We start from the raw sequence: 18,472 nt of genomic DNA, 5'->3' as shown, positions 1-18,472 counted from the left end.
ACCGGCAGAACACAGATTTCCCAGATGGTGACTCTTCCGTCCTGTTACAAGGTTTAGCTGGTGCATTTAACTGGCAATTAGTTATGAATTAATCCCATGTGGTAAACCAGGCGTGTATTTCCAAATATATCATACATGACCATTTGTTCATGGGGACACTGGGTGCAGCGTTTCCGCTTTAATCCTGTCCGTATATTGACTATATGGCTTGCACAATTTGCTGATTTTATACATCAGACTGTATACTACATTTTTTATCAATTATTGTTATTGTTATTCCGTGGCTTGTCCCTGCATACTATGTACTAGTATATATAGCGCTCATCATTTGAAGTCATTTTACTTGATTACGGCGCATGAAACCACACGTTTCCAGTAAACAAGAATCATTCTAAGAACGAATGGCCCTTTCATACGTTTGAGAGTCAGACAAGGATACTCTTCATGGATGACAAATTTATATTCAAGTGGTGCGACGTGTCGATGCACATTCTTGCATCCCTGTCAAGCAGATAGGGATCAGGTAGAAACTGCAATCTAAGTAAACCTAGCCTCAGTACTTTTCGTTACACTCCACAAACAAAACATTACGGGAGGTCGCGTAAGGTAACCTTTGAGACTGACCAATCAGAACACAGCTTACCAAATCGCGAAAGGGGACATTCGAACATACCTATTGAACTTTCGTCTCGAAAAGGTTCGTATCCGAACGATTCCGAATGCTATTTAGCGGTACAATCGCTTCCGGGTGATGCACACGGCGCACGTCACAACCATGACAAAGGGTGAGTAAACAGTCGCTGAAAATAGTGTTTTGGCAATATTCAAGGATGTCATCTTGCGGAAATATTAACTAATGGTAACCATGTCAACAGAAACTCCAAAGCGTATATACTGCAGGTCAAATAACTGTGTTATATGCAGATTTTTGTTTGTGGAGAGATCTGTGTCAGTGACCTGAATATTTTGTAAGTCCCTCCGATCCCTAAGTAGTAGCCTTTGTCTGATTTGTTACATCTGTTTAATCGTCTCGCTATTGATTGGGTGGTCATAGGTCGCTCAAAGGTTTGTTAGACTCAGTGGTGGAGTGTACCGAACAACACTGAGATTAGTCAAGTCAAGTCAAGAAGGTTTATTGTACAAAAGGCGCCCTGCCCATGTACAGGAGAGTATGTATATAACATACTGTTACACGCAGGATAACATACTGTTACACGCAGGATAACATACCGTTACACGCAGGATAACATACCGTTACACGCAGGAAGTAATACGTTCTTTAGCAATTCATTCCCTTAAACTAATTCATGTTTAATATATAGTGAAAGGTTTAAGATTTGAGACTCGTACTTAGCAGTTAGAACATATACTAAAGCTTGCAATAGCGGCATCTTTATCAAATGATCTTTAATATATTTCTTTCGAAGGTCACTATAAAATGGACAGACGAAATACAAAGTGAATTTCTATATTGCATAACTGACAAATTCGTTTACTGACTACGTTTACTTTGACTGGTAGAAACTGCTTGTGTAAAATGCTGAACTTCAAATCTGTACATCCCACCGACTTATAGATGTGATCCCTTCACATCACTGTATTTCTCCGGTGTCTTATTTTTGTTTTTGTTGATTATGTAATGTTTATATAAAGCCATGTTTTTTTCTGCCTGGTTCGTACCTGTCTGACAATGGTACAAGAATCTATTTCGAAACGTCGCATCATCTGAATAAAGAAGTTGCTAATCCAAAACAATTGTTCATATCTACAAAACAAGAAGTAGTTATCCAGAAAAGCTGTGACGTTCGTCAAAGTACATGAAGCCTGATCTAAAAATGCATTAAGTAGTCAGATATCAGAGATATAAACACAGGATGTCAGAAGCTGACTCAAACCTCGAGAGAGAAGAAATCACAAACAGAGGAAAATATATTCGGAACAAAGAACAGTTTAATAAAAAAAGGTACAAAGTAATGGGACAAGATTTCACGTTGCACATGAAACACGTTCAATTGTTGTGGAATTCAACACATACATTACTACCGTCATGGTAGTGAAACGTGATGTCGGCCATGATGACGTCATATAGATTTGACATCCCTCGGTCATCGTGACGTCATGATTCTGTTGTGCTTCTGCTAATGTGCTGCTATTGAAACGTCAACAAGCTATATTCCTCCTCCTAACGTTACACGTTGAAGAATGTCAATACTTTCGACCTTGGACGGAATCAGATACAACGATATTGAGCGAAGAATCGTTTGAATAGTCTAGCATATCGATCGAGGTCGAAAAGTACTTGATCTTGGGCTCACGCGTTGCAGGGGCAGCCAACCTGCCACTTGTGGTTTTTGAATAAATACTTCAGCACTCTGTACTCTTTCTCGGGTCGTTTCATCATTGCTGAATGAAATTTTCAAAGCGTTTAACACAAGTAGATATATAAATTAAACTACTGGATCCGCATCCAGATTTCTCTTGATAAATATTTCACCGATCACTTGTTGCCCTGGGAAAGATCTGGTTTAATATCGCCAGAAAAGTGACACCATCGTTCTATGAAACCATACCCTGCCAATGTGCCTTACACACTCAAGGTCCAAGACCCTTTGCCGTGGATCCGAAGTCCATACATAACCCATGCTGTTGAGCAATAAATTGTCACAAGAAGGCTTCCATGACAAAGATGCATTTACCTTATACACAACGTTGGATCTTCAATAGCGTCCCATATCCGATATGCAACGGAGGCATTTACTTGCTGAGCTGCGATCTTTCTACTTAAAGCGAAGTCACAGACGTCCGGCCCACCGTAGGGGTTATATTGGTCTTTGGGAATGTCGTAATGTCTGACGTCGAGGATCTTGGCAAGAGTGCCGGTGATGTGAGCGTCTTCCATGTTGACGTATGGTAAAAACTGCGACAGCAGCATAATGCGTGTTGCTAGCGAGGTGGGCATCACATATATGTTCCCTTTCACGTGTGGTGGGTATCTTTCTAAGGGGTAGGCGTCCATCGAAACCTTCATCTTTCCATCTCTCTCTACCTTGTCGTCGTAATGGAAGTGGCCGTAGATCTGGTTGGTCATATTGACTGACAGCAATACGTCCGTCATCCGCGGTATGTCTATGAATGAGTCTTCGTCAGCTTTCATAATGAAGGCAGCTTTTGCACAGTATTGCTTCGCCCACTTAATTGCCATTAACACTTTGTATGTCAAATTGAAATACGATTCGGTGAAATTGACTTGCACAATATCATGATACAGTTTGGCTTCTTCTTCGATGATATTGTTCTCCCAAGACGAGTTGCTGACGCCGAAAAAGAAAGCCATCTTCACCGGCCCCATCAACTTCTTGCCGGGCCAGTAGTGTCCTCTAGCGGTACGCCCGTACGTTCGTCTTATTGCCTGTCTCTGCTCTGTTTTATTATGAAGTGACATCACCGCCACCATCAGAAGCTGCTTCTCGTTTGGTCCACAGACTTCAGCGCCATCTATGATGAATGGGAACTCCAGGGGTGTGATGATACGTTCCCCGGGATCAAAGTACCTGGAGTTGTAAATGTCAGCGTGGCCGTAGAAATTGTTTTTGGTAAGAGCTCTTGATATTTGACGATACAGACATTTGATTTCGGACTCTGGTGCTTCTACTGATGGGTTCTTGAATAGCACCATAACGAACCAGATGGAGACTACACAAACAAGGATTACACGCTTGTTGAACAACAGCCTCCATTGCCCTGAAACAAAACAAATGAAAGAAAATGAATCCGGCATACTCTCTTGGGCGATATACAAATGTTTTACAAGAGACTGACTCAAGAGCTGACTTCTTGAACTTAACTCATGATAAAGGGAAGACAAGTTAGCTAAACGACCAAAAGAAGGCTACATTCGTCTTGTGGATGTTTTCGGGTGAGCTATTTTAACAGAAGAGATCCGTATACCATATTAGTAAAAAGACCAGAAAAAGCTACATCATTCGTCTCGTAGGTGTCTTCGTTGTGAGCGGTTTTACTGGATATATATATACCGGTAGTCTATAAATAAACCGGTGTTATGGCTGTTATTTACATGTTTATACAATGAGCTACATAGCGATCATAGCGCTGCCCCAGTCGCCGTGTGCTGTGTACATGGTTAGGAACAGTGCCAAACAGTCCCGTAAACAATTCGGTGTTTGAATGATTTATGTACGTGTAGCAGGGCGTAGAGTCATCCGACAGATGACGTCCTTACCTTGGCAGCTGGCTGACGGGGTAAACCTCTTTAGTCATGTGGACAAGGCGTCCGACTTCGAATCAAAAGGTGGGTGGGTCGAATTCCAGCCCGGGATTCGGACATTTTGTCCGAATTGTGTTATTACATACGTTTTCAAGGAGTAGCATTACACCGGACTCGTAAACCAATAGATACGTGTCAGCGCACGCCGTACGAAATAATGTATCTAAGACAACAATCCTGTCATTTTTAAGCACATTAGAAGTTTAGACGTCAGCATGATTTGTTTCATACAATATCGTGTTAGCCATGTTGAATAAGCCCCAGACTGTCACATAACGGGCCTGGCTCCTCGCATACCTCGTGTCCTCCCTCATATATAGTCACAGCATTACTAAAACCTTAATTCGATTATTGTCAGGCGTTGCCATATAGTTAGCATATTGCTGATCCTGGCGTTAAACAAAAAAAATGAATGCGCTTAAACGTAAAATCATTAATTAAATCATTTGTACTTTGAACACTTACTAGACGTAGACAGTGCACTTTTCACACTGCCCAACCGCAGGTTTATCATGATCGGGGCCAGGGGGTATTTTCTGGTGGTGTCAAAGATCGAGTGCGTGGAGCCCGTGGAGCCCGTCACAGGACCTGTTTGGCTAACCAACTCTGACACACCTGTAAATAGAAAGATTGAATTGAGCTGTGCGTTATGGGTGCAGGCATTAGTTTGAATCTATAATGTTAAAAAGTTTTTTTATGTCCGAGAGTGAGTTTTACGCCGCCCTCAGCATTATTCCAGCTATAGGGTGGCGGTGTTTGATCAGACAATCCAGTGATCAACAACATGAGCATCGATCTACGCAATTTGGATAGGATGATTTGTGTCAACCAAGTCAGCGAGTCTGACCATCCGATCCCGTGCTTCGCCTCTTACTACTAGCATAGTCACCTTTTGTGGCATGAGGTTCGGTGGAGTAGCCTCGTGGTTATTTAAAACCTTCGCTCGTCACGCCGAATACTCGGTTTGGTGCATATGTCAACCAAGTCAGCGTTCCCTACCACCCGGTTCCGTTGGTCGACTTTTACGACAAAGGTGGGTTACTGGATATCAATTCTAATCTGGATCTTCACGGGTTGTGGTTCAGATGAAAAAAAGAAACCCCCTTGGGGTTGAGGTTAACAAATGTCATATGAGCTTCGATGGCATGCGTGTCAAGAAATGTGAAAATATAACAATGTCTGGCAGTGTGTGAATCTATGTATCACACAGTATGATTATTATACGCATCTGCTATTCTGTACTGGAAATATGTACAAACAGGTTGTTCAAATCGATCTACGGGATACGATAACATATGTCAACCAAGTCAACTAGCCTGGCAACGGATGCTGTTGGTCGCGCATTCCGACAAGCATGAGTTACTGTAGATCAGTTCTATCGTGGATCTTCACGGGTTGTGTCCTAAAGTATATATACAGCTGGACCCCACGATTCTCCCTCATGCTCATCTCCAAACCAACCCTATACATTCGTCAGCTGCAGATTAACATACGCAACTAGTCTGGTGTCATTATCTCACGACCTTGGTGAAAGAGCGATCAGGCGTCATGCTCAATACTTCTTTATTCTTGTGGTCTCGAGACGTTTCAATAAAGATTTTGTATAGTTGTCAGCAGATATGAAACTGGTAGAAACTGCTTGTGTAAACATGGTCGAGTTTTGCTCTGCACATCAACCGACCTCTGGGCGTAATCCCTTGTCATCACATTACTGCATTTCTCAGTTATCGTCTCTCGGTTTTAGTTAACAACACAACATATACATAAAACCCTGTTTTCAACCTGATTATTGCCTCTTTCACACCGACACAAGAATCAGTAAAGTAGTTGTAAACCACCTTGTCCTACACCTAAACATTATGATATATTACCAAAAAGACGACATTAACATAGGTTAAGTACACCATATGCAGAACATTGAGCCTTAGAATTCATTGAACACAATGTAGATATTATACGTTCTTCACTGGTCACGAGAGTAGTCCTTTGGGCTCAGGGAGCATAAACAAACATCGAGGGTACCTCACCCCTTCGTCCCCGAGGGACCAGTGAACAAAATGTTTATCTTACCGAACACCTCAGTGTTAATTTTGAACATGTTTGAAGCACGGGCATCGGGTCGTACACTTCAGCCAACCTGTGTGAATCAACCGATTCGAATCTTGCATCGTGTTGTTTTTCCTCGCAGGTATTATCTAGGTAAAGTCGCTGCTATGTAATTCCCCTTCTTAATATTCACATGGACTATGTTTGAACGTTTTTTTTCTAAATTTTTTTATTGGAATGCGAATCAAAACTTTTCGTAGCCAACGCTAGATTTTGCGGAAGACACAAGCAAAACAAGGTTAGAGTTATCTCCCATCCGTCGATTTCCATTCACAAAACATCGGTAATTTCCCTGCATCATGCTTCATTTAATGTTATTCAAGATGAAAAAGAGGTAACTACAACGAAGCACCAAATGAGTTGCTATTCACAGCAGGGTATACTGCAATGTACCTCGCGTGGACGCGGGACACGCGGGATACACTGAAAATAACAGAAGAGCGCTCAGCCAATCAGAAAACGAGATTTATGTGTGAGGTAAGATAAATATGTTCAGTCCTCGGGCTGTCTGGTTTCGAACGTTTAAGAACACCCATAGTTCTCTCGATGTTGTAAAGCATGTCATTAAAGACAACTTTACCATTGGAGTATTTACTATGTCTCGTTGGAAAACGTCTGAAAATGTATGAAGTCCGAAAACGTTTTATCCGTTTTTATCCGCATAGTCACACTCTGCATGGTTACTATTAGGCTACCATCAACAATGTTTATAAAATGGACTGGTACATTTGTGTGTGCACAGCCGTCAGACTTCCTGAGACTTCAGTCTCAGCTTCAGGTATTCACTCCAAGTTTTCGACTAAGTCAGAAACACGGTTTTTAAAGATACAAGTAAAATCCACTGTATCTATCCAAAGATACAAGTAAATCCACTCTATCTACCCAAAGATACAGGTAAATTCCACTCTATCTACCCAAAGGTACAAGTAAAATCCACTCTATCTACCCAAAGATACAAGTAAAATCCACTCTATCTACCCAAGAGTGACGAGAAACATGAAGAATATTTCTTGTGTCATTACGGTAAACCCAAAACGAGAACTTTCATGCTGGTGTAAATTTGTTCAGCCAATACTACATGACGCTTTCTGTATAACTATGTACATTTAACACTCATTCACCTACTGTATACACAAAACATAATTTTCTTTTTAACACTATGAAAAAATCCTGGTACCGTTTACAATGTGACATCCGGAATTCCCAATCTAATCTATAAATCGAAAACATTGGTGATTAGTTTCTTTATGCATTCGAGACATATCACTACATTCATTCACATCATAACCTTGAAAAATATCCAGCTATAAGTGTGAATTTATATCATATACTAGACAGAAACATACCTGGGCTGGTGGAGGTCGCAGTCCTGATCTATCAAAAGTGGAAACTTTTATGCAGCGATGTCACTTATGCACGCATTTACCCGTTCCATGGTAGTGCGTTAAATGTCAACAATGTAATGTTACCAGGGTTACTCCAATAAGCGATACTCGGAACAATGGGTCTCGTTACAAACAACGCGATAATACTGGGCGGACTGTCAAAGACGCTTAAGCCTCAGCGTATTGTGTCTATTGTTCTAATGATGCTAATTAGAGTCTTTGACAGCAAAGATTCATTAAGTAGTTTTCAAATCGGTTGTTATTGTTTTGTTACTATTTATAAACACCTAGGCAGGTAATTCCTTGTTGGATACTGTTTGAGACAAACAGTAGCAGATTAATTAGCTTGTAACACCATTAATTTGTCATTCATTTCGATACGGTTTAAACCAGTTCAGTGTATGCACAATATAAGTCTTTGAATAGTATTTAGAAGTGATGCACATATAAGAGGAGATCCGCAATCTGTTCTTACTCGACCTCATAAATTCAAAACTGAATCTGGACTTTATGAAAATACTGATAGGGAGAAAAGATACTGTTACGAAAATAGCATAAACTTCAGTAAAGATGAATATCCTTTCGTTTAAATTTGCCCGAAATATGCTGTACGTGTACATCGAAAAAAGTTGATTAATCCTTATTTTGGTAGAAACTAGGTATGCTGTTTTTTTCGGAAAATTGGAAGAGAGCTTTCCAAATTAAGTACAAACATTAAGTTATGAAAGTAAAAACAAAAATGGTTTGTACAGCTCTTTTTGTAAATGTATCATCAATGCATATTTCAATTATGGATAATCATATAAACAAAGTCCGTAGTGAATAAAGAATCAATCAGTCAGTCACTCAATAGAGGACTGAAAACATCCTCCGAAACGCTGTGTTCTCTAGAATTAAAAACGTTGATATCCACAAATTGTTTTCTTTCATCCACACATGATAATAACGATTACAGGAAACAACTTTATCAAATTTCATGTGAAAAATATGTTAGAATTCAACAGTGTTAGAACTGAACTCATTGTTTCTGAAAAAATAAACCCCAACCATTGTTCAACTGATTGAAAATGATAGTATATGTATTTCAATGCTAACCAATAATCCGTAACCGCTTCAATCTCCCAACCATCATATCCGAATATCCTGAAACTCTTTCAGCACTACCAACGATAAATACCGACAGCAACCACCCTCAAGGCAGCTCCATCACAGGAGGTGGTCGGATAATAAAGAAATCGAAAAAGGCCATAGAAACATATGTCGTGGGAAAAAAGTAATGGAAAAAAGTCATGGGAAAAATGTAATGGAAAAATAACTATTCATAAAAAAATTCATGGAACAATAAAACATCAAACATTGTATTCTCCAGTTATCTACTTTATTTTTACTGTACCATAAATACTATTTCACCTCTGAAAAAACCTAATTGAACGGCAACCTAATTGAAAAACAATTTCCTGTTCTCCAGTTATTTACTTTGTTTATACTGTATTTTATGAATACTACTTGACATAGAGCGAGCCAGACCTGAATTTTAATCTAGACGGGTTCGTAAAAAGATCAAAACCACGGTACGGACAGATCATAGACAGAGAGATAGATTAATATTGTTTAGTAAAGTCTCAGATCAACATAAAACAGATTCAGAAGAAAAAGCAATAAAACTTGAGCCACACCTGTAAGGAGTTATGAGAGACTAAGGTTTGTAAATTGGAAACAGTGATACTAAGTTATTGTATGGAACGGCATATGTTATAAAACTGAATTAAATATATATCTGAATTATGTAGTATATACCTACGCCTATACACACACATAAGACTACGCTTGCAGAGAATAAAATGGCAGGTTTGGGCAGCAATAAAACAATACATAAAAGGATAGATAAGATATGATGTAACTGTTGATTCTCATCAAAACCATTAACATTATCACATCCATCATTACATTTATTAATTAAAACAGACCTTTCATTCCTATAAAATGGACAATTCAGTATAACATGACGCTCATCTTTCACCTCATCCTTACAATAAAGACAAACTCTCTCATTTATGACATGACATCATACGGTCAGTCTCAAATCCAATCTGGGCCGCACCACATCTAAAATTAGCTATAGCTCTGCTTTGTGACCTGGGGTAGGAAATTCTATTTGGTGTGTGCAACATTAAAACTTGTCTTAAAATTACAACACTCTCTTAACATATTCCCCCTATATCCGTACGAGTAAAAGGCTGAGATATTTCCTGTCTCCGCTAAACAACACACGTATCCATCATTACCCGTTTAACTTCCGAAACGAGAAATTTGGTGAATTTCATAACAATTTCTTTTTTAATTAAAATAATGGCTATTGTGCGAGACAAAAATCCTCGCCATTATGCTATCATGTCCTGTGTTACATAGCCGCCTGTAACAAGGCGACACCACACTAAAATGAAAGAGAGTCCAATCCATGTTCTCATTCGTATATATATTTCAGCAATACCGTGTAAAAATCCCTAAATACAGACCTCATTCCCCCGTGATGGCAGCCGCAATTCTCAGCCCCGACATCCATGTTAAGTGTTGACTACGGGTCGACGGGCATGCATGTACACGCCAATGTTCTACATGGCATTATGCAACGACATTATCCCAACTGAAAACGGACATTATGCATTTTGTTCGCTGCTATCGTTCAGGCCACTAATTCCATGTTTTGTAAAAACCCAGTACCTGTAATCTGTTACACAATTATGGAATTATGGAGGGTTTACCTAAGACGCATTTAGCACGCTGCTTGACCATGTGTTGGGCAAAACCATGAGATAATATAGGCAGGCTTTCCGTTGAGTATGCTAATCTGCAAACAACACAGAGGAAAATATAACAAGGCAATTTTCACTATGGCTTATTCTCGCCTAGTAACGCTATAACACATCATTAGCTGCAGTTAACGTATTCGCTCATTCGTAGACTGTTTATTATCATTTGTCACTATAGTCAGTAGACACTACGGTAGAAAGCCTCTTAATCTCCATATAGACAACTAAAACAGTTAAACGTTTTAGGTCTGGGGGCCATATGGGTACAGGTGAAATGTATTCTCGTTCATTGAGAATTACTTGACCAAACAGTTAGACAGCACTCTTGATTCAAATATTTGTACGCTAGTCCAAAGGGACTCATCAGTTATAGTCCTAAAGCAGGGCGATGTTGAGGACATCCCAATATCCCTTGATAGTTTTAAAGCTACTGGTCCGAATGGGATCGGCAACAAAGTTCTGAAAATAACGGCTATTGACTTAACACCCATATTGACAACGTTCATAAATCGTTCCCGGCTGAAAATGATGTTTCCGCCCTTGAGGATGCGAATGTAATTCCTCTCTGTAAGGAAGCATGCATAGAAGGATACTCTAATTACAGAAACGTGATCTAGTTTGATGTGGAGATTTATCATGTGTTCGTGTCAATTACCAAAAGAGAACGAAATTTGATATTCTCCATATCAAAGTCGCGAACACATGGTAACGAATTTATCTCTACGAGCACCTTCACCAAATGCTTTAAATCTGGACTGAAAGAATGAGACAATCAAAACGGCGTCCGATTGTGTCTGTATACCTGTTTACTTTGTGAACGTACAGTGTTTAGGTTCATACCATTGCATTCAGCACAAAAAGTACAGTCCCGTGCTCAAATAAAGTATTTATACAAATTAAGCTAAACGTTAGCTGAAACGGCGATTTCTTACATATGCGTTTAAACGGTCACGTCGCTTTGTGCCGATAATTCACCCCCGAAACCTTCGAACTCCACACTCTCATTCATTGTCAAACCTTTTTTTCTGTATTACTTTCAAATAAGACAAAACAATGCAAGCCACAGCTACTCGTTAACATGAAACTTTCATGAACTTGGCGTTACCCGAGGTTAGGTCAGCCTGACCTGTATTTGTATTTGAAGACCCCACTCGCATTAGACAAAGCGTGAGCAGAGACCATATACCAGTATATTCTCTGGCGAGAGGTTCCAGTAGACGTGTCGATATTCTACAACAGGTAAACACATAGACTCAACTGCAGTAAATGTGGGGATTGTTTATGGTACACGCCGCTTGGAAGTGTCATGGCGGACTCCGGAACCGTGAGAGAAAGTGAGTCGTTTGAGATCGCTACCATCAAGGCAGGACGAATAGAGAGAAGAGAAACAAAACCAACCAAGCAAAAGGAAAACAACCCCATTTTCTTATTACATGAAACTCTTCCGGTGTGGAACCGATTGAACAGCGCAGATAAAGTACAACTTGTTTCTTTGAAACCAGAAATATGCTAAATCTACGAAGGAGATGGTGAGTGAGTTTAGTTTCACACCGCTTTTAACGTTATTCCAGCAATAGCATGGCGGGAGCAGAAGATATGGGTTTCACACCGTACCCTTTCTGGAATCGAACCGTGCCTTCGGCGTGACGAGCGAACGCTTTCACCACTAGGCTACCCCACTGCTCCTAAAGTAAATACGCAAGTGATGAACGTATACGTATACATAGTAAGCTGGCACTGATAATGTGCTGCTCAACACCTTTCTAAATACACTTTGATGAGCATTTTCTGTCTTCTCACTCTCTACATCACCTTCTGAATTACCTAACGTGGCAGAAGTACTTCTGCGAAGGTGTCCTCCCGAAGGTTGGACGCCCATTTGTCAGACACGTCTCGGGTACACTACACTGCTACCTTAATTAAGCAATGGATAATACATACAACATTTTTAGCATTCTCCAATATTATGCACTTCCCTGAGCAAGACTTATATAACATATATCTCCAGTTCACAAACTGTGTGAAATCGAACCGGGATCTTCGGCGTGACGAGCAAACGTTTCAACCAAAGTGACTGGGTGTTACCAATAATGAATTAGATGAACATTTAAGGAATTCGCCCTGTTTAAATTCTAGTATTTAGGGGTGTCGGTACTCCCCGCCCTAATGATGATGGCGATGATGATGATGATGATGATGATGATGATGATGATGACGGCGACGATGATTTGGCGAGTAAACGTGCGCTTTCCGACTTAATACGCATTTCCGACAAAATCGAAAATGCAAATTCAACTTACACAGTTGAAAAATAACCCGATTGAAAAAACCCGCGAAATCGGAGTTCAGACGATTCACTTATTTCACCCCCCTCCACCCCCCTCCCCCAGCGCTGGCAAGACTTTGGGAAAAACACAGCAAGTGATGCGTTCAAGGATTATAACTTCTTTATTCTTCTTCAACCACCCAGCGGTGGTAAAAGAGTACAAAATATCGGATTGCATAAAAATGACAAGATGGGGCACAGTTAGTGTTTAAAGTGTGATAGGAAACTATTCATAACCACCAAGAGCTTTTTCAATTCTGCTGTTTTCCTTGTACACATTAGGTGCTTGAAGGTAGTCAGATTTTTTCATTTAAGGTTTCGTGGAGGAATATATTTTAGTCTAATATTGTTAAAGTAACTACATCGCAGTAAATAAAGAAGTTCATCGGCTAATGCTGGGGAGTCGCATAACGTACACATGTTCTATGTTCTCTCGTTATACCCTTCCAGCGGCCGGTCCCAACGGGTTGAAGGTTGTTAGTTGTTCTGAATTCCAGAATTTGCATATAAACACTGATTGGAAGAAAAAAGAAGTAACGTTCAAACGTTAGAGAGTCTTTTATTGTCCTATAATAAAGAGCCTTTTTGGAGCTGTTATTCATTTAAGACAACCAGTTCTAAGTAAATTGATCTTTTAAAATTAAACGTACATTCGACAAAATTTAACCACCTGTCTTTATAACCATAGTGCTTTTATTGTAGGGTAACAAAGTTGTGTAAAGTGTGAGATAATTGAACGCTTAATATTTTAGGTACTGCAAGGAGCAAATCAAGGAAAGTGTGGTATTAGGGATACTAATGTCATTGCTAAAAATGCTCAGGTTGAAAATATTTTAATACATGCCTACCTATGGAAACATAGGAAAATGTGTCGATTGTGACAAGCTGTCTCTGTCACAGACACAACTCAATGTCTGTCTTATTGGCACATATGTATCTGTCTGTCTACTAATGACAATATGCAATGCACAACTTCCGTCATTGACCACATGCAACTTGAACTTAACACCTATCAGGCTATACACCGTAAACGAAATGCATTGATTTATGAGTCGTGCACCTCGGTTCTGTCTCTGTCACATTATGAAATTACACAGACAGGCGGGTGTGATACTTGTACACGTGACGTGTTATTATGTCTGTCACCTGCAAACAAACTACATCCATTTTCCCGGATGACTGGATCGGACGGAAACCGGTGCAAACTGAGATTGTCAGTTTCAAATTCTACTTTGTACTTGGACGAACGACAGTTTCAAGCAATACAGTAGTTCACCATCTCAGTATTTGTTGATTGGATCGAACACAAATGCAGATAGCATTTGTTTACAAAACCCAGCGCCTGTATATACATTATTTAATGATAACACCGTCTATTATTGTATAAGACGCGACGTTTCGGTTTGGGTTCTTACACGTCATCGCCCTTGCTTGATAACAGTATGTGAATCCATGCCGAAACATCGCATTATATGCAATGAAAGAAGTTGTTATTAGTTGTTATTTATAAAGAAATCGTACTTTCTTATTACTCACCGTACTTCTGAAGTGCCAATCAAACAGATCATCTCTATATCCATACAATGAACCCACAAGTACTCTCCGTATCATTCCAGCATATGTTATATGTAAGGTATAAAACAGAATACTAACCGAACTTTTCAAAGATGGTTAGTTGTCTATCTCACCAGACCTAATCAACCCACTATGCTAGATGGCCAGATCGACCAAAAGCACAAATATTTAATTATTATTTCTGTTATTCCCACAGAAACGGTTCACGGTTCATATAATACGATCTAGATTTCATCGTTGCATACGAGTGTTGGCCTCCAAGTTTAACTAACTTGTATGAGGTCTGTACGGCACGGGTAAACGGGCTGCAAAGTACGCTTCATCTCATATTGACCAGCGCGTTAATTGAAAGCATTTCTTCATCCCGCTGACATGGCAACGGCATTCAATATAGATGATAGGTGCGACGACTGCAGTGATGTAAGACGGGCAATCAGTACTGGTAGATAATGGTTGTAGAGGTGAGGACTCCCCAGGGTCGTGTCTTTGCATAGTGGGTGGTAGTGCATGAACATGACTCTTGTTTGTTTTGATGATACACGACTTGGTCGATGATATTTGCGACAAGTGAATGGTGTTGCTGTGCTGAGGGTTATTGCACGCTGGGAATATACCGTTGATTAATGAAACAATGGAGGAGAAAGAGGGCGAGGGAGTGTTTTAACGTATCCAAGTTAATGAACAAAAATGACTCCCTTTGTTCCATATTTCTGTGGCCTCCTTTCCATTTTACCTCCAGATCTTTTATCTTCCTCGCTCTACATCATATTCCCCCTTTTCTCTGACTCTCTTCCTCTCCACTCCATCCCTTTACCCTCTCCCCAACCTAGGTACTGATAGGCATATGTTCCCTGCCTCAGTCGTGTGTGTAGCCAAAGTGGTCGTAAATAATTAATCATGTTCTATGGGCCATTGCTTTGCATGCTACTAACAAAATCTATATTTGCGTGAGCATTCAACAGTTTCAATTCGGCATCGATTAAATCTACACCTGGTAGTTGTTGTTCAGACTAACGACATTCACCTAGAGCCTGTATCCATATTTTCCTCAGTCGCAGATATTCCAAGGAACATGGCATCATTTGGACGTCGACCAAATGAGACAGAACAAGAACAAGCTTTGAATGTTTTAAGTATGGCAACCGCTTTGAACTGAGAATGTACTCGAATTCTCATCCACGAAATCTGAGTCAAGTGAAGACAAAATGACCTACGTTATTCATACACAGTCTCACAGAAGTGTATATGTAGTGTTTTACCCGTTAAAGGATGAACAAACCACCACAGGATACAAAACATCTTTAACGTTCAACGCTCACGTACACAGTCCAACAGAAACATCTTATGAACAAAGACCCTTGCACCTGAAACAATATGGCAGGTAAAGAAAATAGAATCCATCCCGACTCACTTGATAAGTATTCACTCTGTTCTTTAATGTGGGTTTGAGTCATTAATATGTCGAAATTAATGTGTCATTAATGTGTCGAAAACCAATATGAAATTTCACAGAGAGAAACAAACTGACTACGTACAGCATGCCTTTAGCAGAGAGACAAGTGCTGCCCAAAACTAAACCCTGCGAACATCACAGAAAAGATGCCGTGTATGTACTGTTATGCATGGGATGTCAATATTAGTATATAAAAAATAACATTAATTGTACTCACTGTTACAGCAAGGAATCTGGAGCGTCCGATAGGGAATGGCAGTACGGATAGATATTGAGGACCACTTGTTTACTCCATGCACAGACAGTAGGAAGCGCTTTCTGTTCATGAATCAAATACAGTGTGAAGAGTATGGGGTCTTATTATAACCGATGAAGGATCGAAGTATCAGTGCTCGGAGATCTTGTTAAAGACAGAAGGCCTATTATATCTGAAGTTAACGAGTTGGATTACATCGATATATTAATCGATATAAAACATGCATAGTGTTCGCAAGGCACATCTGTGATATCCTTCACGTTTGGCTTCCGTTTTTCGCGATTTAATGCGCTTATGATCGTATATGAGGCATCCGACTAATTCTGTAAAATCTATTTCCCCTCGGACACAATCTTGCCAATGTTCTTAGAGAATCATCCCACCACAATTAGAAATTTGTATAATTTTAGTGCAAAATGTCAGCCAGTAAACAATCAGTGCAGTTTACGGCGACATCAGCAAAGCCTTCGGTAAAGTCTCGCATAGAAAACAGTACATAAGCTCCAATCCTTTTGTGTAAATTAATTTTATCCGATTCGTTAAATTGTATTCAAACAGTAGAAGGCAATACGTAATCAACGTGGTTATAGCTCGTATTTAAGACCAATTGTAGCTGGAGTCCCTAAAGGTTCTGCTTCAGCAACACTATTGTTTTTGTTCTGTGTACAATGTTACAGAAATTAATCGTTTCACATTTTTGACGTAATGGCCATTGGTCTTAATGTCGCAGCGCGATGTCTCAGCAAAGATTTGTCCATAATAAGAGATTGGGCTGAGGAATGGCAAGTTTATGCCAATCCAAATTACGCGCAAACATACATGTATTTCTAACGCAAAAACAGATTTAATATTGATAAGGCTCTTTTTCACGAAAGATCTCTCACAAACATTTATGAATTATTCATGAATTACTATAGTTCTTCAAGAAGTCTACGTGTGACATAGCCAGATGGGGAATATTTTCCGATGATAAATTGTCTCAGAAGTTGTGTCAACAGCACAACATTCGGGATTATTTATATATCATTCACGGTACTACGAGTAATCTTATCGTATTTGTCATAATTGTAGACGAGGAAGTTCAATTTTACCTGAAAATTCAAAAATAAATTCAATGGTGACGCAACTTCATCTGAAAAATTAAACATTGAAATTTTGAAATCCACATTTTCATAGTTCTGTCAGATCTCCGGAAAGTTGTTAAAACAGTTAGGGAAACATCTTCCTTCTTTACAAATTTTGGTTGCCATTTACGTTGCCTTTATTCGTGCGATAGTTACATTGCATACAAATGGCATGCTAAAGACAGGTTTTATAATACGATGTTATTCCCTTGTTTGCAGATACTGCATAGCGTTTTTTCAAGAAATACTCGGTGACTTTAATGCGTGCACGAAGAACTTGCCTTATAAAATACTTTCTATGACATTTGGAGGGATAATCATCAAACCAATGATTGTGTGAAGCATTCTGAGGTGGAAACAACTTTAGAATAATATACATATGGAAATTAATTAAGCAACACCAAATTCAAAGACACATAAAAACTTAACAAAGTTTAACGAAGTAATTTTGATGATTGATTATTCAATTTTGATGTATTGACATACAGCATGAGCTTTTCATGGGTTGATATGACGCGCGTGAAGCTTGCACAGCGCACGTGCATTGCTTTAACCTCAACTTTCGAAAAATGCACTTTTTCCCTGGGGTGTTTACAAGCGCAGGTTGTCGATTGCATTCGGTTTTTCATTCATTTCAATGTCATGGCACGTAGGAAATTATCAGAGGCCACTCGTTGGCAAATAATCGGCATGAGGAATGCTGGTATGTCTCTAAGACAAATCGGGACTCAAATCGGACGACATCATTCCATAATTTCAAAACTTTTGAAAAAATACCGGGCCACTAATGAAGTTAAAGACCTGCCTAGACCAGGAAGACCCAGGAAGACCACAGTCCGGGAGGACAGAGCTTTACTGAGACTTGTACGGCGCAGGTCCTTCGACTCGAGCTCTCGGTTGAGACAGGAGTGGCTTCCAGGGAGACCCATCTCGAACAGGACTGTTCGGAATCGTCTGAAAGCTGCAGGATACCGGGCAAGGAGGCCAATCAAGCGACCCAGACTGTCTCCAGCCCATAAGGCAGCCCGACTGGCCTGGTGTAATGACCGTTTGCACTGGAACATTGCCTCTTGGAGGAAGGTCCATTTCTCAGATGAGAGCCGGTTCTTGCTGCACATGGTGGACGGTCGTACTCGGGTCTGGAGGCAGAGG

General features: G+C 39.9%; 1 protein-coding gene across 2 annotated transcripts; it reads right to left on the bottom strand.

Annotated features, from left to right (window-relative positions):
- Positions 1-1,930: 1,930 nt before the first annotated feature.
- Positions 1,931-16,210, bottom strand: LOC137261649 (beta-1,3-galactosyltransferase 5-like). 2 transcript variants are annotated; one of them, XM_067799427.1, is made up of 3 exons: positions 16,158-16,210; positions 4,751-4,900; positions 1,931-3,741 (listed from the first exon to the last, which is right to left on the bottom strand). In XM_067799427.1, exons 2-3 carry the CDS (start codon positions 4,797-4,799, stop codon positions 2,693-2,695), a joined length of 1,098 nt encoding a protein of 365 aa, XP_067655528.1. In that variant the 5' UTR covers positions 4,800-4,900; positions 16,158-16,210; the 3' UTR covers positions 1,931-2,692. The 2 variants fall into 2 exon arrangements, with proteins under 2 accessions (XP_067655528.1, XP_067655529.1); XM_067799428.1 differs by lacking the exon at positions 16,158-16,210 and adding an exon at positions 14,449-14,517.
- Positions 16,211-18,472: the final 2,262 nt, after the last annotated feature.

Source organism: Haliotis asinina, chromosome 14, assembly GCF_037392515.1.
Source record: "Haliotis asinina isolate JCU_RB_2024 chromosome 14, JCU_Hal_asi_v2, whole genome shotgun sequence".
NCBI classification, from domain to species: Eukaryota; Metazoa; Mollusca; class Gastropoda; order Lepetellida; family Haliotidae; genus Haliotis; species Haliotis asinina.
The sequence above is the reverse complement of the archived record's forward strand: the minus strand, read 5'-3'. Positions and strand labels throughout refer to the sequence as shown.

Bases quoted from the DNA above. Each gene is read 5' to 3' on its own strand.
- LOC137261649 (XM_067799427.1), bottom strand. From the start codon at position 4,799: ATGATAAACCTGCGGTTGGGCAGTGTGAAAAGTGCACTGTCTACGTCT. The intron at 3,742-4,750 runs GTAAGTGTTCAA...GTTTTGTTTCAG, and splicing joins AAGTGCACTGTCTACGTCTA to GGCAATGGAGGCTGTTGTTC.